This window comes from Lobosporangium transversale, assembly GCF_002105155.1.
Source record: "Lobosporangium transversale strain NRRL 3116 chromosome Unknown BCR41scaffold_21, whole genome shotgun sequence".
In the NCBI taxonomy this organism is placed as follows: domain Eukaryota; kingdom Fungi; phylum Mortierellomycota; class Mortierellomycetes; order Mortierellales; family Mortierellaceae; genus Lobosporangium; species Lobosporangium transversale.
The window spans coordinates 397,822-419,999 of NW_019028999.1; the positions used below are offsets into that span (position 1 = coordinate 397,822).

The 22,178-nt window shown below is 39.4% G+C and overlaps 6 protein-coding genes across 6 annotated transcripts; all 6 read left to right on the top strand.

The window, feature by feature from the left end:
• Positions 1 to 307: 307 nt before the first annotated feature.
• Positions 308 to 4,815, top strand: BCR41DRAFT_306831 (SNF2 family N-terminal domain-domain-containing protein; the record flags this gene model as incomplete). Its single annotated transcript, XM_022020842.1, has 6 exons — positions 308 to 973; positions 1,069 to 1,620; positions 1,746 to 2,008; positions 2,193 to 2,837; positions 3,028 to 3,319; positions 3,436 to 4,815. 6 exons carry the CDS (start codon positions 308 to 310, stop codon positions 4,813 to 4,815), a joined length of 3,798 nt encoding a protein of 1,265 aa, XP_021880865.1.
• A 1,515-nt stretch (positions 4,816 to 6,330) lies between these two features.
• BCR41DRAFT_354790 (hypothetical protein) lies at positions 6,331 to 6,735 on the top strand. Its single transcript, XM_022024393.1, has one exon. The coding sequence runs from the start codon at positions 6,504 to 6,506 to the stop codon at positions 6,663 to 6,665; it is 162 nt and encodes a 53-aa protein (XP_021880866.1). The 5' UTR covers positions 6,331 to 6,503; the 3' UTR covers positions 6,666 to 6,735.
• A 5,042-nt stretch (positions 6,736 to 11,777) lies between these two features.
• On the top strand, positions 11,778 to 12,638 carry BCR41DRAFT_396870 (hypothetical protein; the record flags this gene model as incomplete). Its single annotated transcript, XM_022028847.1, has 3 exons — positions 11,778 to 11,837; positions 11,960 to 12,055; positions 12,558 to 12,638. 3 exons carry the CDS (start codon positions 11,778 to 11,780, stop codon positions 12,636 to 12,638), a joined length of 237 nt encoding a protein of 78 aa, XP_021880867.1.
• A 3,889-nt stretch (positions 12,639 to 16,527) lies between these two features.
• On the top strand, positions 16,528 to 17,399 carry BCR41DRAFT_371215 (hypothetical protein; the record flags this gene model as incomplete). Its single annotated transcript, XM_022026583.1, has 2 exons — positions 16,528 to 16,986; positions 17,088 to 17,399. The coding sequence occupies 2 exons, from the start codon at positions 16,528 to 16,530 to the stop codon at positions 17,397 to 17,399; spliced, it is 771 nt and encodes a 256-aa protein (XP_021880868.1).
• Positions 17,400 to 17,512: 113 nt separating this feature from the next.
• Positions 17,513 to 17,671, top strand: BCR41DRAFT_306778 (HSF-type DNA-binding-domain-containing protein; the record flags this gene model as incomplete). Its single annotated transcript, XM_022020836.1, has 1 exon — positions 17,513 to 17,671. One exon carries the CDS (start codon positions 17,513 to 17,515, stop codon positions 17,669 to 17,671), a length of 159 nt encoding a protein of 52 aa, XP_021880869.1.
• Positions 17,672 to 17,927: 256 nt separating this feature from the next.
• Positions 17,928 to 19,826, top strand: BCR41DRAFT_86492 (hypothetical protein). Its single transcript, XM_022031048.1, has 2 exons — positions 17,928 to 18,504; positions 18,578 to 19,826. The coding sequence occupies exons 1-2, from the start codon at positions 18,064 to 18,066 to the stop codon at positions 19,595 to 19,597; spliced, it is 1,461 nt and encodes a 486-aa protein (XP_021880870.1). The 5' UTR covers positions 17,928 to 18,063; the 3' UTR covers positions 19,598 to 19,826.
• Positions 19,827 to 22,178: the final 2,352 nt, after the last annotated feature.

The following is a 22,178-nucleotide window of genomic DNA, read 5'->3' on the forward strand; positions in this document are numbered from 1 at the left end:
CGTGTTGAATGTAAGTGTGTGTTGTTCATAAAGAAACAACAAAGTGCCTTTCGTTACGATGATTGCCAACAGTGTCTCATTCTTGTAGTTTTATACTTACAATATACAATACCCTTTTGTACGATATGTCAACGTATAGGCTGTAAGGAATATGAAAGCCGCTGGCGCAACAGAACAGACCAACCAGCAATATGCCCAGCTGATGTCCTTGCTGCGTGCTTATCAGGCTGCCCAGGCTCAAAACCAGCAGCGTGCCCAGGCTGCCCAGGGTCTTACGCCATATCAACAACAGCAGCAGCTCCTTCAAATGCAACAACAGCAGCAGTTCCAGCAGCTTCAGCAAGCTCAACAACAACAGCTTCACCAACTACAACAACAACAACAAGTAGGCGCTTCTGTCCTACCTCCTACTCAGGGCTCGCCATTCTCTCAGGACCAATTGGTAGATTTACGCCATCAGATCATTGCCTTCAAGCTCATCTCTGCTAATATGGCTGTCCCCCCAAATTTGCAGGAGGCCATCTTCACTCCCAAATCAGTTGAACAGGTCTTGAGCGCCAAGGAACCTACGGCTTCGGTGGCTGGAAGAGTTGTTGATGTCGCTCGTCATCATTTGTCAGAACAAACTCCAACCGCATCAGACTATAACGCATATACATCACCTTTTTCATACCTTCAGAAGACTTTACCCTCGGCAGTACATGCGTCGCGTCAGCAGCGCTTGTTGATCCCTAGTATCTCGCCAGTTGGTATTGATCCATACGCATTGGCTCAGGAGCGCGATAATCGTCTGAAGAACCGTGTTAAATATCGTATTGAAGAGCTAGATGGTCTTCCTAGCAATATCGCCAGTGAGGCTCTTGACCCCTCTGGAGGTCTTCTGGGCCAAGAAAACAAGGCGCCACCATCTGGACCCAAGCTTAGGGCCTTGATTGAGCTCAAGGCGCTAAGGCTTCTGGAGAGGCAAAAGAAGGTATATGCTTTGTTATCCTGTCATTATCTTTTACATTTTGGGGAAATTGATTGACTGATCGATATATATATATGCATCACTATCTGCAATACTAGCTTCGTGCGGAAATTATTAAGGGAATGTCAAAGGCAACTATGCTCGCAACATCTACTGATCGAGCCGCTTATCGTAGAATGAAGAAACAATCCTTACGTGAGGCCCGAATGACCGAGAAACTTGAGAGGCAACAGAGACAGGATCGCGAGGGACGCGAGAAGCAGAAGCATCTAGACTACCTTCAAAATATTGTAAATCACGGACGTGATATGATTCAATGGCATAGGACACAACAGATGAAACAGAACAAGTTGGGACGTCTCGTTCTTCAATTCCACGCTCATGTGGAGAAGGAGGAAGCCAAACGTATTGAACGTATCTCTAAGGAGCGTCTAAAGGCTTTGAAGAACGATGATGAGGAGGCATACATGAAGCTTATTGACCAGGCCAAGGATACTCGTATCACACATTTGTTGCAGCAGACCGATTCTTATCTCGCTTCACTCGCTGAAGCTGTGACAGCTCAGCAGAACGACTCTATTCATACAGATGCAACCACTCGTGGTGGCGTCGAGCTTATGGATGACGAATCGAACTTTGATTACGGTGAAGTACCAGTAAGTCCCATGTTTATTTTAAGACGTCTAAAAACGATTCCCTTCCCTTTTTACAGTATTATATACCGGTTAAATTAGGCTGACCATCTATCAATGTCCGTACATTCATTTAGGACGAGAGCAGGCGTAATGACTATTACAATATCGCCCATAAGATCCAAGAAAGGATTGTTAAGCAACCATCGATTTTGACTGGAGGAACACTAAAAGAATACCAGATGAAGGGTTTGCAGTGGATGGCATCACTTTATAACAACCGTTTGAACGGCATTCTGGCAGATGAGATGGGACTGGGTAAAACCATTCAGACTATCTCTTTGGTTACATTCTTAATCGAAGCTAAACAACAAAATGGTCCATTTTTGATTCTCGTTCCTCTCTCGTAAGTGAGATGTCGTGGGATTATTTATTTGGATGCATATATTTGAGACATGCTGTTATGGAAGTCTGTATGGCCTGACCTAATATTGATTTCTCTCTCTTTCTCTCTTTCTGTCTCTTTCTCTCTCTATTTTTTTTTTTTTTTTTTTTTTTTTTTTTTTTAAAAAAAAAAAAAAAAAAAAAAGTACATTGACTAATTGGACTCTGGAATTTGAGAAATGGGCTCCTCAGGTGACCAAAGTCGTTTATAAAGGTGTCCCCTCACAACGCAAACACATTCAACAAACAGAGATCCGACATCGTAATTTCCAAGTGCTATTGACGACTTACGAATATGTTATTAAGGATAGGCCAATTCTCAGCAAGATTAAATGGGTTTACCTTATCATTGATGAAGGTCATCGTCTAAAGAACGCCAACTCTAAACTGTTTGTGACCTTGACTCAACATTACTCTTCTCGCTACAGACTCATCTTGACGGGTACACCCTTACAGAACAACCTTCCTGAGTTATGGGCCCTCCTCAACATGGTTTTGCCCCGTGTCTTCAATTCTGCCCAATCTTTTGACGAGTGGTTCAACACGCCCTTCGCAAATACGGGTGGTCAAGATAAAATCGAATTGAACGAAGAAGAGGCTCTTTTGATCATTAAACGTCTTCACAAGGTCTTACGACCTTTCTTGCTCCGTCGTCTCAAGAAGGACGTAGAAGCGGAATTACCAGACAAGGTAGAGCGCGTCATTCGGTGCAAGATGTCGTCTCTTCAGCTCAAGCTGTATAACCAGATGAAGAAGCATGGTATGCTTTTCACTCAGGCAGGAGAAAAGGGGTAAGAGTAAACTCTATTACGTAAACTTTAGGTTTTGGATGTTGAGTTTGCTGGATTTGGCAATGGCATGCTGCAAGGTTTAAAGCAAATATAACAAAAATCTGCACTCAATACCAATCCTGTTTTGATAACTACTTATTATCAAAACGAATCACATACAAACTAATACTTATATATCCTGATTGTTTAGGCGTACTGGAATTAAGGGCCTGAATAACACTATCATGCAATTAAGGAAGATTTGTAACCATCCGTATGTGTTTGAGGAGGTCGAACGTGTTATCAATCCAGCCAAGGTGAACAACGATCAGCTGTACAGGGTTGCAGGAAAGTTCGAACTTTTGGATCGAATGCTCCCAAAGCTGTACAAAACGGGGCACAGAGTTTTGATTTTCTTCCAGATGACAGCCATCATGAATATCATGGAGGATTTCTTGCATTTCCGTAACTACCAGTACATGCGTTTAGATGGTTCCACAAAGGTAATTTGATTTTCCCATCAATGGATTGCTTAGCTTCAGCAGATGTTGGTAAATACAGACGTCATGGATAGAATGTTGACAATAGTTGTGTGTTTTGTTACTTTTTGTAATGCTAGTCGGATGACCGATCCGCTCTTCTCAAGCAATTCAACGCTCCGGACTCGCCATATTTTGTCTTCCTGCTAAGTACAAGGGCAGGAGGTCTTGGTCTGAATTTGCAGACGGCAGACACTGTCATTATTTTCGATTCTGATTGGAATCCTCACCAAGACTTGCAGGCACAGGATCGTGCGCATCGTATTGGTCAAACGAAAGAGGTGCGTATCTTCCGATTGGTGACAGAAAAGTCTGTGGAGGAGCATATTTTGGCTCGAGCTCAATATAAACTCGAGATTGATGGTAAAGTCATTCAGGCTGGAAAATTCGATAATAAGAGTACAGCTGAAGAGCAAGAGAGATTCTTACGTTCACTGTTGGAGAGCGACAATAACAAGGAGGAGAACGATGTAGAGGAAGAGGAGATGAATGATGAAGAACTTAACGAAATTGTAGCTCGAACAGATGAGGAGATGACTATTTTCAGAAAGCTCGATGCTGAACGCAAGCGGATTGAAGACGAAGCATTTGAGCGGGACGGTATCCGGCTTGAGCGTTTAATTCAAGAATCAGAGTTACCAGAGATTTATCTCCACGATGAGGATCCACACCAGAGTGTGCAGGTTGAGGAGGATCTCGGACGTGGTCAAAGAGTGAGAGCGGAGACTCGATATGACGATGGATTGACAGAGGAGCAATGGCTCGAGGCGCTTGAGGACGAGGACAAGGATGTGAACGAAGTCATTGCACAAAAGTTGGAGCGACGCAGGAAAAGAGAAGAAAAGAGACTCCAGAAAGAGAACGCTCTTGCGGCTGGTGAGGATCTTGATGCAGAACCCAAGAAGGGTCGTGGTAGAGGAAAGAAGACCTTACGCGATGAGGATGAGGAGGAAGTGGAACCTGCAACCTCCAAGAAGGGTCGTGGCCGCGGTACCAAGTCCTCTACGTCTAATGAGATCACAAAGCCAACTGCTAAGGGTAAGAGGGGTAGGAAACCCGATGGAGCTTCCGCTAGTCAGGATACACTTGGTGAGAACGAGCGTAAGGCTCTAACAAAGATTATGGAGCAATGCTATAAAGCGCTTGAAGAATGTACTGTGGTGGAAGAGGAAGGACTCCGACGCCGCTGCGAACTATTCCTTCATTTGCCGAGCAAGAAGGAATATCCTGAGTATTATCAAATCATTACTCGTCCGATTGCCATGGATATCATCAAGAAGCGGATGAGATCAACGCACTACAAGTCTCCTGCTCAGTTTAAAGAGGATGTCCATTTAATGTTCCAGAATGCACGTACTTTTAACCAGGAAGGCAGTTGGGTGTATGTAGACTCGGAGCGTCTAGAGGTAACAAAATGGCTGTGCTACTTTTTTTTTTTTTTTTTTTTTTTTTTTTTTTAATTCTTGGTAGATGGAAATTTCTTTTTTTATAACCATTATCACCACCAATATTATTGTTATTTTAGGAGGCTTTTGATGAAAAGTTTAACGAGTTGTGTCCAGAAGGCAATATTCCAAGGAGCGAATCGAGCAAGGATGTGAATACACTGAAGCGTCCTGCACCTGTATCAGATGAGGATGAGACTGCATCGCAAGATCGCCGACAGGGTCTTGTCAAAGCTCAAGGCAAGTCCAACGGCCATGCTCGTCAACATAGTCGCAGTTCTAGTGTGGGATCACGACCGACGTCCCAGCAGAAGAGTGTTCATAAACGGCAGAAGAAGGACGAGCATGATGATGATGATGATGAAGAAGAGGCTGAGGAAGACGATGATGATGACGATGACGACGACATGGCTGTAGATTCTCTAGGAACAGACGACAGTGATGAGAGTGATGCTGGCCCTATGAGCCGGAACTCGGGGCCTCAGGCTCACATCAGCAATAACAGCAGGAATGGGGCGTCTAATTTTAAGAAGAGGATTGGAGACAGTGATGAGGAAGATGTAGAGGACGAGGAGGATGAGGATTGAATACAAAAATAGTTCTTATTTTTCTTTTATATTTTTTACATGGAACGCGTTTTTATTTTAAGAAATGCACAATAGTGGTACATTCAATAAAACATTTCTAGTATTTTTTTTTGGTTCTGATTATAACTGGCTATGACTATGACTATGACTATGACTATAAAATATGTGGAGAGCAAGAGAGACCTTTAGAAGAAAGCAAAGAGTTGGTGCCTGGCTCTTCTCTCAGCTGAGGCGTAGCTAAAGAAGAATGCAAACGAGAAGGATACCCACGATTGATATTTTGCCAGCAGGTGGACACATCCAACAATAATAAAAGTTCGATGATGGCTGTTTTAAATTTTACCTGTGACGAACTTGAAAGGAGCAATTTAATTGGCTGCCAATACATTCGAGGCTATTTAAAAAAAAAAAAAAAAAAAAAAATTATGTGAAACATCTAGACAGCCAAACCCTCTAAACGTAGAATAAAGTCGATGTTCAAAAAGGGAAAAGGCTAAGGTCAACGATAATTATCGCAAAGGAAAACAAGACTACGGAATATGAAATAGAAAGAAATGCAATTATGTTATATATATATATATATAATAACTGTCTGTATATATGATATATATATATATTATATATATATATATAATATATAAAATATTTACTAAAGTAAAAACCTATAATACATATAAAATATATAAATATACAGATTATAAATACATTGTATTCTATATATTAAGAGGATAATTCATCATTCTTTTTCTGCAAAGAAAAAAAATAGGGTGCGTGAATAAGGTTTCCTACAGCTTATTGTTTTGCACCAACTTGTTTCTTACTGGCCATGGTTTCGGTAAAGGAAAGAGATGATGCATAATGATAATGATCTATGCTGCTGGGTTTGCTTCTTTTTCTTTTTTTTTTCTTTTTTTTTTTTTTTTTTTTTTTTTTTTATCTCTTTGTGAGGAATAAGCTATCGGAGTTCCTTGGTTCTTATTGCTACCCTCTGTCTTTTTCTTTTAAGGAAAATGGAACTAAAGAGAGAGAGGAAAGGGGAAAAGAAACTAGGAAGAAAAGGAGCGCTACTTTGACAATGTTTGTGAATCATGTCGCAGTTTAATAAGTGATACTTCAATGGTAGAAATATACCTTATTCTATTTTTTATCTTGGGCACAATAGGTTCAATAGGTTCTAGAGGAGGTTGGGTTGAAGAGATGACATGTATATATATATATATATATATACTAGGTATTGTATGTATATCAAGTATAGAACAACATTATTTATATCAATAAATTTAGGCTTAATTGACAACAAACAGAAAAGAGTAATGAAGAACCAGAAAGTGGGATTGGAGAAATCATTCGTAAAAAAAAAAAAAAAAAAAAAAAAAAGAGTCGCGTTGTCCCTTCTTTTTTCCAATGTGTATATTTAGCTTTGGCTCAATAAACTTCGTTCTGTTATGACAACACAACCATCTCTTATCCATATTGGGTCAAGAAAAAAAAAAAAAAATTCCTCAGAAGTACACGCTCACTCGGAAGATTGAGTTGTGGAAAAATAAAAAAAATAAAAAAAAAAAAAAAAAAAAAGAAGCAGGGTTGTTTTGTGAGCAGCAGCAACAACAACAAAAGCATCAAACTCTGTTCTCGAACCCAAAAAAAAAAAAAAAAAAAAAAAAAAAAAATAGAAGGAATGAGACAAGTGAGAAAGTACGTGAGTGAGTGATTGAAGAGAAAAAAAGAGCTTAGAGCTTCAATTATTCACATTCGTCGATGTTTTGTCATCAAGAAAATGTAGAGCAAACTAATGGCGAGGACATGCGTTAGATTGGGATTTTTTTTTTTTTTTTTTTTGGCAAATGGATATGTGTACAGTACAGGGAGGATAGGGGAGAAGGGGAATGAGGGCTCATAGCTTGGAGAGAGTTCGGCAGAGTGATAAAGTATATAGAAAGGGTAGGAATCAACTAAAATAAAGTAAGGAGGAAGGAAGGAAGGAAGGAAGGAAAGAAGGAAGGAAGTTGAGCCTTGGATGCTAAAGAAAGAACGCGGCTCTCTTTCTCGGCAGTCAAAAAAAAATAAAAAGTTGAAGGGCTGGAGGCTCTGATTTCATGCAACAAACCAACAATAGACGCGTGCATGGCCCATGATCACTTTTTTTCTCTCGCTCTCTCTCTCGCTCTCTCTCTCTCTCTGTCTCTTTCTCTCTCTGTTGCATTCTTGCATGACAAAAGAAATAAAAGTGATGACATAAAAAAAAATAAAAAAAAAATAAAAAAAAAAAAAAAAAAAAAAAAAAAGCGCGCGCATGCTAAACACAATCTATGATCTGAACCTGAAATCAGTTTTAAGAAATGAGCAAGTTCCTCTTTTATAAACCCTATTCATTGGAATTATGTGTACATTATATTTACATATTACAATATTATATAATATGGTTTTTCAATGCGAAAAACAAGGGCACAAAATTAACAAACATATTCATACTTATCCAGTCAAGTCGTAGAAAATATACACTAACCATTCACCCACACTCGTGTATTGTATACAGTCCTGTATATTCCTGTATATCCCTCTTTATTTATATGTATTATAAAATACTTTGTGCGCTGTAACAATACACACATTCCATATGCCTATTACAAATCTGAATCAACCCTTCTCCATTCACTCCTATGTTCTTTATAGTAGTTTTCGAACGGAGGGCTGCCATCTCGAAAGGCATTGACAGAAAGATATGATTTGTGACATAGTCATGTAAGCAATTGGTGTGTACATGGCAACAAGATTCATACTCAACGGTCGCATACATCAAATATCGATATACACATTATATATATATAATATATATATTCATATGTATTACATTTTAATTATGGATCTAGCGCGGAAATAAACTAATAAGGTGTTTAAACATGACTTGATCCGATTACTACTATCCTTGCAAAGGTACAGTATCCTCCTTGGCCTCCGAGGGAATTTAGATATACAACTTGATAAAAAATAAAATAAAATAAAATAAAATAAAAAAGATGGACAGGGTCCATCTATAAACTGTAATTGTAGACGGCACAACTGAGGGGATTAAGGAAGATGGGGGCACAGGAAACAGTTGAACATGTGTGCAGAGCAAGTGAATGACAGCCATCATCAAGACATTATTGCACAGATTTTTTTTTTTTTTTTTTTTTTTTATATACACCCATCCCATTACCTTTCATCTATGACAACAAAACGGCGATTTTTATAAAAGCACATTCAAAAAAAGAAAAAAAACTTTGTCCCCGTATGTTTGCATCAAGAGTCGAGCATACAAAGAGCAAGGGGGGTCGCAGCACACATCATTCTTAGTTTATATTCTTTTTCTGTTATTTATTTCTTTCTAAAGCATGATTTATAGCACTCTGTTGTAAACAAACACTGACTCTGCAGAAAAGCTCTTGATTTTCCCGCCTGTTCCTTTGTCGGCCTGTGTATTTTGTAAAGTCCACATCTCATCCCATATTTCCCTCTTCTATTCTCTATCTCAGCATTCAAATGGCACCTGATGCTATTATTTAGGGATGCGGGTCCCGAAATCATCAGAAGATAGTTTAAAAAATAAAAAAATAAAAAAATAAAAAAAACCTCTACTCCTCAGTCAACAAACCGATCAGTTTGCATTTTGGAAGCATGCTCATATTGTTCTTTACTGTTCGCAGATAGGGAAAAAAAAAAAAAAAAAAAAAAAAAAAAAACCCCTCGTTAGTCTCGGGGAATGAGATTTTTTTTTTTTTTTTTTTTTTTTTTTTTTTAGGACGCTGAAAGATACAAGTGATGAATATTATCCAGGGTCATGTGCTTTCTCCAAAGAAATGAATGGTGACATCTGGATTATCGATCGAGGTCTGGAAAAACATAAAAAGTAGATCTGAGGGAAGGGAAAAAGACACTAGCAGATTACAGATGTAATGCTATGCTTTTGTATGCCATATCAATGCCTAACTACCCGAAAAGTAAAAAAAAAAAATCTACAATGCCGCTGTTCTGATTTAAGCAAGATGACAATATAAAGAAAGCCCTGTCCATTAAAACACTTGCTGGAGCCTTAATTTTCTTAGGTACCGATTCACTCTTTGACGCCTTTTGGCCATGAGGGTACTGAGAAGAACGTTTTTTATTTCGTTTCGCATTGGTTGATATTAAATTTATTAAATGCGTACGTCTAGAAAATACTTTAGAAACATTTTGATCTGGAGAAGGAACCTGAGCCTTGAACTGATGAAAGCTTCATTTCATAGCGTGCTCAACGATCGCCTTTTGTTCTCTGGAAATATTCCGTGGTCATGGATTACATTCCCGTGCCATACTTTTATGTAAGGCTCCTTAAAATCAATCCATATCTTGACTTTAAGAAGCTTTGATCACGAAAGAAAAGTAAGAAGAAAAGTGCCGCGTTTTGATTACTGATAATGAAGATGGACTAATCAAGCTGCAAGATGCGAGATGATGAAAAAAAAAAAAAAAAAAAAAAAAAAAAAAAAAAAAAAAAGGGCGATTTGATGGTGCATCACCCTCCGTCATTTGGATCTTAAGGAGTCATCTTACTTTTGCCTTAGCTTGTATATATTATACACAATAATAATGGGACAAAGTGTATTGGTTTAAATATAGACTTCAAGGCAGATAGAATAAAGTAATGAATAGAGTAAACTAAGTATTATGACGGCTCTTGGTAAATATGTTATGTAAGACAAGAGTAAGCGGAAATATTTTCATGGTTGCCTGTCCGGAAGGGACGCTTGTTGTTTGAGCAGTTTCAGTGTGGAAGTGTGGAAGTGCAGAAATACATCATTACTAGAAAGAGACTGAGCGGATTGTTTGAAGGGGGTATTTAGCATCTCGAAATGAATCTATTACAAAAAAAAAAAAAAAAAAAAAAAAAAAAAAATATGGATACTATGCACGTAATCATTTTTAATAAGAAAGACCCCAGTACCTCCTCGAAAAGGAAACCTTTTAGGGATCCATGAAAAACCAGGATATCAAGAACCACGCTTTTTTGTGACAGAGAAGATAGGCAAAAGGGCTGACAGAATATTGAGTTGAAAGGAGATTCTTTTTTTTTTTTTTTTTTTTTCCTTTCGATCAAATGGCCACTTTTTGATCCTTACGTTTGGCTCCCGGTATTATCTCCAAGCACCCTGACTCCTCTGTTTACTTCGTAACCCTGTTCTCTGTCACCCGCCAGTTTTATTTTATTCTGTTTTATTTTATTTTATTCTATTTATTTATTTTTGTCAGCCCTGCTGCACCAAAACAACACAAGGTACAACTGACGCATGCACGATGCCACTCGTTAGTATCTGCAGCTTCGCACAACACAACATGACACAGGGTTGTCATCGCGATGCAGTCTCAAGTATCACTGGTCTGTTTGTGTCTGTGACAGGTCCCTGTGCCTTGGAGGCAATTCATGTACTACCATGAAGATACAATTGCAGGGATACGTCCCACCGGGTACCTGAAATGCTTACTCTGTTGAACAAAATACTCTATTTCAATTCTATCTTTTAATATGTTATATATATATTTAATGTTTCTATTCTTTATTTTTTATTTTATTTTTTTCATATTCCGTTTTTAACAACATCGGATTTTCCTTCGCTCTCGCACGCTCAAACTTTTCCGCTTTGTGGGTGTGAGAGATGGCCTCATCATGTTGAACTTGCTCTGCTCTTTTCTTGCCGCCCTTGCTCAAATTAACAACATTTCACACAGCAGGCAGATTTTTTTTTTTTTTTTTGCATTGATTAAAGCTGTAGTTCTAATAATTTATTTTGAGTATTGAATATAAATGTATAAATGTATACACTTTCAAAAAGTTGTTTACTATTCAATTAATCATATTCAATTTAAATGTTTCGTGGACCTTATTCAATAAAGTCTAATGCTCAATTGACATTCTGTTTAATGTTAGCTTGTTCTATAACAGCTTCAAGCATGTTGGCTTATTCTTTGACTTCATTTTTGCGTTGTCGATAGACTACCAATTACAATATCCAATATTTTATACATTATAGTACAATTGTCCTGACGAAATCTGGGGTGTACCAAAAAGAAAAAAAAAAAAAAAAAAAAGCTGATGTATTTCCTTCTTCCATGACGAGACCATGTCCTTCTCTGCATGAACGCCCCTGGCATCAGTTAAAACATTTGTGCTTTTGCTTACAAAAAAAAAAAAAAAAAAAAAAAAAAAAAAGGTCTGTGAACCTTCCTATTTGATACTTTATTCAAGAAAACATTCAAAAGTATTAAAAGGTTTTTCTAGGACAATGCTTGGTTGTTCATTATGCTTTTTAAACATGAGGCCATTGATAATGACGGGTCGGATGATAAGGACGCTAGCAATTAGATTAACCATCCATGGAGCAACAGCTGGAAGTGGAGATCAGGCCCTGGATCATTATAGTAATAGCAATTATGGTAACCTAATTCTTATTGATATCATAATAGGCATTACACTATTCAAAGTCGATCTTTCACGTCGCTTCTGAATCTGGATTAAACCCGGGACTTCAATGCTGATGATGATAATTGAAAATAAGGCTTTGTTAATTGCCAGGATCCCGAATGGCAATGAAGAGCAAGTTTGCATAGATGAGACAGTCAATGATGGAAAAGATGCGAAACGGGAGGAGAAGGTAGACGCGAATGATTAAAAAGCCGAGGCAGAGAAAGAGAGAGAGAGAGAGAGAGAGAGGAGGATCATGGCCTCTGTATCTGCACAATTACTTATTACTGCACATTCAAACGCTTCGATGGATTGTCTTTTAAAATCAAAAAAAGGCGGCTTTTCTGAACTGTCTTCTCCCTTTTACTTCTGTCTTTTTTATTTTTACTCTTATTTTTCTCTCTCTCTTTTATTCCCCTTCTTTTTCCTTCGTTGCTTTGTTCTTTCCTTCCTTTCATTCTTTTCTCCCGCTCTTTTTTTTTATTTTATTTTATATTTTTTTATTTTTCTTTTTTCTGTTTTCTTTCTATTTTTTCCTTTCCTTTTTTCTCTTCCCTTTCTCCCTTTTCCCCTTTCTATTCTTTTCCTATTGTCTTTCTTTCTTGTCTCCTCTCATCTTTTGCTGCCCCCCTTCTCTCTTCCTTTCTCAACGTTTCTTCGTTTCTTTCTCTTTCTCTTTCTCATTCTCTCAGCTTTTCAACAACATCAACATCATTGTCACCATCAATAACAATAGCAATAACAATAGCAACAACAGCCCCTGGCCCCTGTGATTCTTTACTTTACTGTCCTCTCTCTCTTCTCCATTGCAATAACAACTTCGTCATCTGAAAAAGGTACTCATTCTTCAACCTACGACATATCACATCCAGGCTATAACTTCGCCTTATTCTATCTTGCACACATTGTCAAACGTTCCTTCAGTCAGCGTTCCCGGTACAGCAGTCGTTTTTTATTCTCTCTCTATCTCTCTCTATCTCTCTCTGTCTGTCATTCATTCTTTTTTTTTTTTTTTTTTTTTTTTTCTTTTATTCTTAATTTACTTGATACTTGGATCTGCTGTTTATTACAAAATAATGTAATGCATTTCATTCAATCCAACTATTTTTTTTTAACACATTTTCCCCCGCCTTGCTTTGGCTGGCCTTTGCTCTGAAGTATTTTATTGTATTTTATTTTTTTTCCTTCAGTGGCATTTTTCTGCTCATTGTTCTGTTGTCTTTGGTCTTTTTTTTTTTTTTTTTTTTTTTGTCGCCTACATCCAGTTACTTTGCCGCTCAGATCATCATGGCGTTGGTTGCACCACGCCCATTACCCCTCTCAAATAGTCTTCAACGCGCACTCTGCCCTTGATTGAGGAGGTGAAGAGAGAAAAACCCAATAGATTTTTTTTTTTTTTTTTTTTTTTTGGTGTCTTTGCGCTATTCAGTTCCAACTTTCTTGAGTGGATTTCATATGTGCGTACATTTATTGCTCTCGCTGTTTGACCAGCTATATGATGCATGATGCATGAGGACAACATGGTGTCATGTCATGAGGTCTGAATTCACACTTTCTACATTCTCATTCCAATCACTCATTCGCAATAAGCGCGTTTGGTGGCGTCTATATAATTAAGGAATACGCGGGTGATGGTCGTTGGAGAGACATAATCTATGAAACCCATGATGTCAGTAGTACTTTTATGTGTAAGCCAGGAGAATGCAAACTACCGCGAACATCTCTAAAAGTTAGGACAAAGGGTTTCATGTTCATCTACAGGGATTCAGAAACATGCTAGTTCACTTTATCCCTGGCCTGGATCACAGCCTGCAGCTGTTGAATCCTTTACCGATCTCGAATTTTTTTCCTTTTTTTGAAATAACCGTTACGCGTCACTCTTCACGTTCTTTCATTCTGCCTGCTAGTGGTGATCGACCTGGGCTACAGTGCCAATGGTCCCACCACTGCGCTCTCTTATGACTAGACCTAACAGTCATATTGGCTCCTTCTTGCACTTTTTTAATTAGCCAGCTGATACCGGTCCTCTAGATTTTTTCTCTTTGATAGAGAACATTTTATTATAGTGAAAGTGAACCTCAGTCGCAAAGGGCAAGCACAAGTCTTATTAGCGTGCAGCAGAATAGCAAGGGTTGGAAAGGTAATTGAACAGGAATATGGAGGCATCATTTCTTTTTTTTTTCTTATTATATAATGCATTGTCTTTCCACCGCCCTTACTATCAGTACTTAACTTCTCTATGTGTGCATGATGAATCCCTCATCCCTTTTACCATCCTGTGTTTTTTTTTTTTTTTTTTCTGAAGTAAGCTTTCATTTTCCTTTGCTTCATATTGAATCACCATTTTGATGGTGTTGACTCCTGTTACTATTGTCCCCCAAGACTTTATTTTATTGTTTGCCTCCTTTTTTGTACTTGTTTATCTATTGCTTAATGTGCTCTATTATAAACCATTCATTCTATTCAATAATTTTATATTATCCAACGATTATTACTTTATTTTTATTTATTTATTTATTTTTTTTGGCGGGATCATCACAAATAAAAGAGGAGATTTCCTCTCTCATTCCATGATCATAGTACAAAAAAAGCATTGCTCTTGCCCTTTTTTTTACGTGACAACAACATCTTTTCATCACTGCCTATCATTGTCAACCTCTTCCTAACAGCTTTCTTCTTCTCTCTTCATGTTTTCCCACTCCTCATCTGCTTTTCTGTTGTTGTTTGGGTTTAGTCTGGTCAGATCATTCTGTCAATTCATTTCATCCTTTTGTCAGACCATCAGTCAGGTTACTTGTTAGCCATTCAGACCGCCAAAGTCTTTTCATTCCCATATTCTCTACACCATTGTGTTCCAGGCTTTCACGTTCCTCTTCCAAAGCAACAGGTAAACCCATCATTGCTCTTTCCCTTCACTTCCTTTTTACAAACTATGTCATCCCTTGTCCTTCTTTCCTTTTTCCTTGCTCGTTCGCTCTCTCTCTCTCTCTCTCTCTCTTTTTTTTTTTTTTTTTTTTTTTTTTGAGCAGTTGATTGTTGGTCAGTCAATTGGTGATAGTAATCTCTCACTAAAGTTGGGACCATGGTGTGTTAGTCATCTTCCTAAGCACCCACAACTCTCTCTGACCTGCATTTATACATGAAGGATGCAAGCGAGGTGCTTGCCGACAAAGCATGCTTTATGCCTCAATGCCTTTTCCGTATGATTCCAGGGAACTAGAAAATAATTGAAGCGGCATGGTGGTCAATCCTGAGAGTCTTCCCCTTCATTCTAATGATTCATCGCCTCACCCCTTTGACCTTTACTCACACGGTCTCTCCAAGTCATATGATCTTTTTTTCTATGATTTAACTTCAACAGCATTCCTACTTCTTTACTTGTACTCATTACTTTCAGTTTGCCCTTTTCTTGAATCATTCGTTCTTTGATGATTTGGCTTCAGTCATATTTTGTTACAATTGGATGGTGGGTGTTGGTTAACAACTTTATTGATCTCCTGTCATTCAAAGATTTTAAACCATATACTAGTATTCTCCCACTTTTCATTTCGCGCCAAACTCCATTACAGTGGTGGTAGAAGGAACACATGTGTTGTCACTCAGTCTATTGTCCTTGCTCCTTTCTTGAACTTTTTTATTTATTTTTATTTTTTTATTGTATCTATTTGTTGTATTTATACCCCGTTGCAGCTTCTGTTTGTCATGTGGATAGGCTAAACATCCATACACATCAGATTGTTTAAAGAGAAGCAATAACAGAACATTTGTTTTTTGCTGAACAAACAGAAGGTGATGGGCATTTTAAGTTTACTTTTTATTACGCATTTGCTAAGGCCTGGTCACTGGATCTTCGTTGGCACGTCTAAATCCACGGTTCACTCCTACGACACAGATATTTTGATCTACCGTGCGCATGTTGCGCTTGGTTTCTTGCTCATTTGGTTCATTTGATGCCCTTTTTGTGTGTGTTTGTTTTACTGTACTTCTTTTCTCAGACTTTGCGATCTCATATACTCGGCCAGTGATTATACATCCTTGTGGAGCCTTTCCACTTTGTGGTTAAGATTAAATAATTTGCGATACAGCTCATTCTCTCTAAAAGGGGATATCCACCTTCACTTCACATTCCCATCCAACTGTGATTACGAGCCGCGTTCAAGACGATCGAGCCCGCACAGAAATTGCTCTTGATGCCTGCTTGTAGTTCGATCGCGAAAAGGATCTTTTTCCTTTTGTATCCTGGTCATGCCTTTTGTGATGTGACCTTGAATGCGAGCGTGCGATCCAATGTTTCCATACTCTAAGCATTTACTTTGGGTTCAAGTCACGAGAACCCGCAATAATATGAACAGTAGAATTAACGTGATACTTTTCTTTTCTTTTCTTTTTTTTTTTTTTTTTTTTTTTTTTTTCGTGTCGACGGATATTTAGTTTTATAGTGTGTTTGTTTAAAGGTACGAATTTAAAGAGAACTGGCGTCGTCACGAGCAAGCAAGGTTTTGTAGTAGACTTGCCATGCCACTATGTTGCTTTATTTCTCACTTTTTTTTTTTTTTTTTTTTTTTTTTTTTATTTATTTATTTATTTATTTATTTATTTATTTATTTATTTATTTGATTGTGCGCGTGTTAGGCGTGCATACGGACCTCGCCTTGGCTTGATATGGACCATACATCAAGCAGCAGAGGCCATAACACCTTCGCTCAATTGAAATCAGAGGCAACCACCGCAGATACTTCCTCTCCCTCCACAACTGTGACCGCTGCTGCTGCCCCAGAATCATCTATCCTGGCGGTCAAATTATCAGAAGACTCTGAAGGCCAGGCAGAGCCTGGCAATCATGAAGTCGATGATAGTAAGCGCTCGGACTTTGACAGCTCGCGTTCCTCATTGAAGGAAGGCGGCTACCACGGCTCTCGGGGACAGTCGCCAGTTGTTCGACGAAGCCGATCTGGCCGACTGCTGAGATCTACAGTCCAGTATGACGAACGAAGCAGTCGCGGTAGCAGCCCTGAAACCTCTGCAGAACCACAAGGCTCCTTCATGCATCGGACGCGGTCATCATACCATGGCCGAATCGGCCAATCAGACAGTGAGGGACATCCTGATCTAGATATCAAGGTAGGGCCGATTGCGCTTACCTTACTCTGTTGTTGCCTAAACGCCTCCTTTTTTTTTTATCGACCTCAAACTAAAGTGTCACCTCTCTTTTCGCACAAAAGGGCGAAAGGCTCTCATCAGGGAATAGCGACAATGCCGTTAATTTGCCTTCTCAGCAAGAACACGACACTCGTCAAAGAGGAGAATACGGCAATACTAACCAGGATGAATTGGCAAGCGAGGAAGAGCACGAGGATGATGGCTTTCCAGAAGACGGCGACGATGTGAACAACGAAGGATCTGAGTCTCAGGACGCCAGTTCATCCAAGAATGATGATGGATCTGAACCTCTTGTCGTTTCAATGTACGGTTCCCCAAGTTTGGTGAAAGTCAGGAGCATGTTTATCGACAAACTGTACAAGTATGAGTCTTAAGGATCATGTTTTGCGTTTTTTTTTTTTTTATTTTTTTTTATTTTTATTTTTTTTTTTTTTTGATGCCAATGTTTTCTCTTTGAGGCCTAACTTATCCTCATAATTTATGTAGAATGGTGGAAGATCCCTCGATCCAACATCTCATATCTTGGGCCAAGGAGGGCGATATGTTTTACGTTTACAACTGTATTGAATTGTCAAGTTCGGTACTGCCAAAGTTTTTCAAGCACAACAACTGGCAGAGTTTTGTCCGACAGCTTAACAGTATGTGATAAATGTGATAAATGTGATAGCTGAAGGCTATTAGTGACTTCTACGAGCACTATTGTCTCAATTTTTATTGCTAACATTCCCCGTCCTGGGACGTCCAATATTTTCATTATTACCTACTTCTACTGCTTCTAGTGTATGGCTTCCACAAAAGTAAGCATTAAGTCTTTGATGTAAATTAATGAAGATACAAATCAATAAGAGACTTTACTGATTTTTTTTTTTTTTTTTTTTTTTTTTTCCTCCCTTCCGTGGACCAGTCTATAGGTATGATAGAGGTAAGTTGCTTGGTGGAGAGCATGAGTCAAAAATTTGTTATACGATTTCATTTTTTTACGAAAGCAGAGTCAAAGCGCTTACTCTAAATTCATTCACATCTATAGAAGAATCAACGATGAATCGCAGGAATCCAGAGACACAACGATGGCAATTCTATCATCCTGCTTTCCAGAGAGACCGGCCTCATCTTCGTAATAATATCAAGAGAAAATCAGCACGCTCAGTCAATACTGCGCCAACATATTCTCGGGTTGTATTTGAGCGTGATAAGGGATACTATGTTCAGCAGGAATCATCCACTCGACCTTTTAATGGTCAAGGCAGCCATAATCGCTCTAATAACTCAGAGCACTCACAGGAGCAGCACAGGCCCAGCCATTCTCATGGAGCATCACAAGCTGGCTCAATACCTCATCACTACAACCCTCATACATCCCAGGTTCACCGCTCACCGCACGAGTCTTTACAGCGCCCTCCTGTTCCCCGGCCAGACTATAGGCCTCATGCTGGCCATCCTGGCGAGCCTATTCACCCTCGTGACGAAAAAGATCACATGGTATGTGCCCATATCTACCAAGTCGTAGAACTTTATATATATAAAGCCTCTAACAAAAGCTTCTTGTCCTTAGCCTTCAAACCACCAAATAGGTTCCCCGCATCAACATATCGCGAGAGTAGATCATGACACCCAGCATCATCAGCAGTATCCAGGGCCGCATTACCATTCACAACAGCAGCACCAGCATCAATCTCATCCATATGCGAGCCCTCATCAACATCAGTACTCTTACAATGGACCGCCTTCCCAAGCTCACCATCCCTCCGAACATGGATACAGCCACAAATCACAAAGCTTCAATTCACATAATCCTCCCCCACCAGAATCCCATCATGCTGGGCCACCCCTTCCACATACCGCAGGAACAGGAAGGCTTACTCATCAGGGCCATGGGTATCATTCAAGTAGGGAGCCAGGATATCCTGACTATAGTCATGACGTCAAACATGGCACAACCATGGGCGGAGGACACTTTCGAAGCCAAAGCGCTCCTGGATCGGATCCACGTAGAGTAGAAAGTTCACGAGGGCCTCATCCATTTAACCAGCAGGAGGTCCCTCGTTCGCCGCCTCATACCGGATCTCAACCCTATTACTCGCGCGAGTCTTATCCTCCCCCAATGTCTCCACATCGTCGTCACCAAGGGTCAATCGATGAAAACTCGGGGCCCAGTCGCCGCTATTCTCCACCACCGGGCACAGGCATGGGGTTGTCTCAACCTGGCCAGCAGCAGCGCCCTCCATCAGGTTTAGGTGCGGTTGAAGAGGCTCAATTGGCAGCTCCAAACATGGATCCCGCTTCGAATCCTAGCTCACATGATCTTATACCCCATGGTATAAAGCAAATGGAAAGCCGACTTCATTTCGTTGAGGATGCCTACATGTCCTTGAGGCATTTTGCACAGGAGCTCCAAAATATTCAAGTTTCTCAGGAGCAGACCATTGCATGGATGCGTGATCGAATCGAGCAACTTACCGAAGTTGGTACTCCAAGAGGTAAAAACTATTTATCATTAAGCTATCAGCGCGTTTGTAACATTCAGGATACCTCTCGAAACTCACATGAGCTCCTATTTCGGTATAATATATAATACACAACATCTAGATATGATAACGTCTCCACCTCTTGGTCAAGGAATGGTTCCGTCCAAGAGGAAGGCAGAGTATAGTTCAGTGGATTCACGCGATTGGCCTAGGCGACCACCAGGGGAGTACCAGTCTGGTTTCTCAAGGCAAGCAAATTCTCCTGGCCTGTCCCCAACCCAGCAAGAACGACAGATTGGTGGACCGGACACAATATCTAGTCGTACACAGGGCTCAGGGGCTCGTTACGAATCTTCAGGCTTTCATCCATCGTTTCATCCTGCTCATCATCCATCACAACCACAGCAACCTACGCCACCTTCGCAGGCATCCCAGCAACAACAACCAGCCTCATTGCCGTCATCAACATTCCTTCCCCCCAATGAATTCAAACAACGCCTACTACCACAAGGACTCCATCAGTAGCACGTTTCACATTTGGTCACCCATTCACTTATTAATTTACTAGAGTATTTTAATTAACTTAAACCCTAATTTTAACTGATAAAAAAATGTACTTCCAACAATCCAGTTGGTAAAGCACAGATTTCCCAATTTAAACACACTGCCACAGCCACAATTGTGTTTGTCGTACGAAATGTAACCCTCTCCCACATCTATTTGAATAAAATGGAGCTGCTCTGTGCACAAGCATCGCTTTTTAGGTTTGTTTTATGGATAACTTGCAGTCTCACTCAAAAAGCAAGGTGATATCTACAATGTCGGGTTAAGCTATGTCGACAGACAACATTGCCTATGTCTTAATCTGTAAAGCGTCAAGTTATCTCAATACTTCATGGGCAGCTTAGTTATTTCGATAGCCATAGGACAAGAAATATCAATTGGTTTCGCTTACAACTGGTATAAGAAGGATCGTATTCTCCCAATCAGTGTCGGCCACTGACACCCATCGCTATACGAGTAAGAGACTGCTGATACGATGTACCTGTAATTGTCAGGCTCATTTGGAAGAAAACCTATCTCAAGCGGACACAAATGATCTCTTTCGCCCTGACCACCTCGCAGTCAAAATAGATATAGGCAGCTGCAGCAGTATTTCGAGCGTGGAAAATGAAAAGATGGTTTTGAGAGAGTTCAATGCACGCTGGTAAAAAAAAAAAAAAAAAAAAAAAATAAGAATAAAAAAATAAAAAAATCGTAGGTATCCATTGCCTGATGGTCAAGAGATTATATCTTTTCGAACCATTGTCATTGTTAAAATATCAAGCTTTCAACAAAATAATAATAATAATAATAATAATAATAATAATAAAAATAAAAAAGTCAACATTCATTTATTACTATTTGTTTATATACATCTATAATAAGGTGTAAATAACTAGCTTGTAACGTACGGCGTCCTACAACGAGAATAATTAAAGTATAGCCATGCACATGAACGAAGATACAAAGATGACTCTCTCAACATCAAAAAGCATACCTGAGGTGAAGGTTGTAGAGCTAAATATGCCTATGGTTATAAACAGAAAAACTTGTGCTGACATTTGCTACTAAGGAGCAATGTACTGGCTATAATGCAGTGCTTGTTGTCAAAATTGATCTGATTCAGATGAGATCGACACCGCCACAGCGCCGAAAAGCATTTCGCTCAATCCCTAGGACCACCACCATCCTGCCATTATCGGCAATTTCTTCTATAGGCCTTACGCGCATTTTCACTGGTTATCACAGCTGTGCAAAGAACAGGTTGGTATTGGTGATAGAGTCAATAATCCCATCTATGACTCTAGAGATACTCAGGTAGCCAGCGAGTGCCTTAGCGCATGGCTAGGCTTTGTATCTCTTATGAAAGTATATACTTCATCTACAAGGTCTGGGACATGCGTGGGGCACAGAGGATTGTGACCGTACCTATTACACAGGGCTGGCAAGAGTGAACCAAAGAAGCACAATGATGTTAGACCAAAGAGTTCATTTAGCACAAGGATACCTCTATAAAGGTGTATTATAATTACAACTATTCCTTTCTTTCGAGGCGATCCAAGCATTGTTATAGCTGTGAGACATACATTGGTAGGTTCAGATGCCTGCTGCGATGGCCTCGGAGAGCTGGAGTATAAGTCACAATGAAATCATCTGAAAGTTCACAGCCTCTGGTATCCTATTGATTTTTGGAATAAATATTAGAGAAATTAATTTTCTTTTTTGGTGTATGTAATCAAAGCATGCTATGGAAATGTATATTTGGAATATATCTGTGGTATATTAATTCAACTTTCAAATAAAAGTAAAGACGGGAATTCGTCTTGGCTTCTGCCCAATGATTCAAATGTTCTGGTCAAAGAGTTGCTAAATATTTTAATTCCACTCTGAACAATGATACTAATGGTGTCTAAGTTACATCAGTTACTACTTGAGTAACCAAGTTCCGGATGCGATATGAATGAGGACAGAAATACTTTAGGATGCGGTATAAAGACCCATCGCCAGACAACTAGGTAGGCTGATAGACTGGTTCCTGTCCAAGGATTAACAAACAGCAACCACATCCATGCTTTATGTTATTGGGGATATGACATCATGCACGACGAGCTACGATGTTGCCAGGCAGGACCGTCGCTGACGCTG

Bases quoted from the DNA above. Each gene is read 5' to 3' on its own strand.
- BCR41DRAFT_86492 (XM_022031048.1), top strand. From the start codon at position 18,064: ATGAATCGCAGGAATCCAGAGACACAACGATGGCAATTCTATCATCCT. The intron at 18,505-18,577 runs GTATGTGCCCAT...TCTTGTCCTTAG, and splicing joins GTGACGAAAAAGATCACATG to CCTTCAAACCACCAAATAGG.
- BCR41DRAFT_354790 (XM_022024393.1), top strand. From the start codon at position 6,504: ATGGTAGAAATATACCTTATTCTATTTTTTATCTTGGGCACAATAGGT.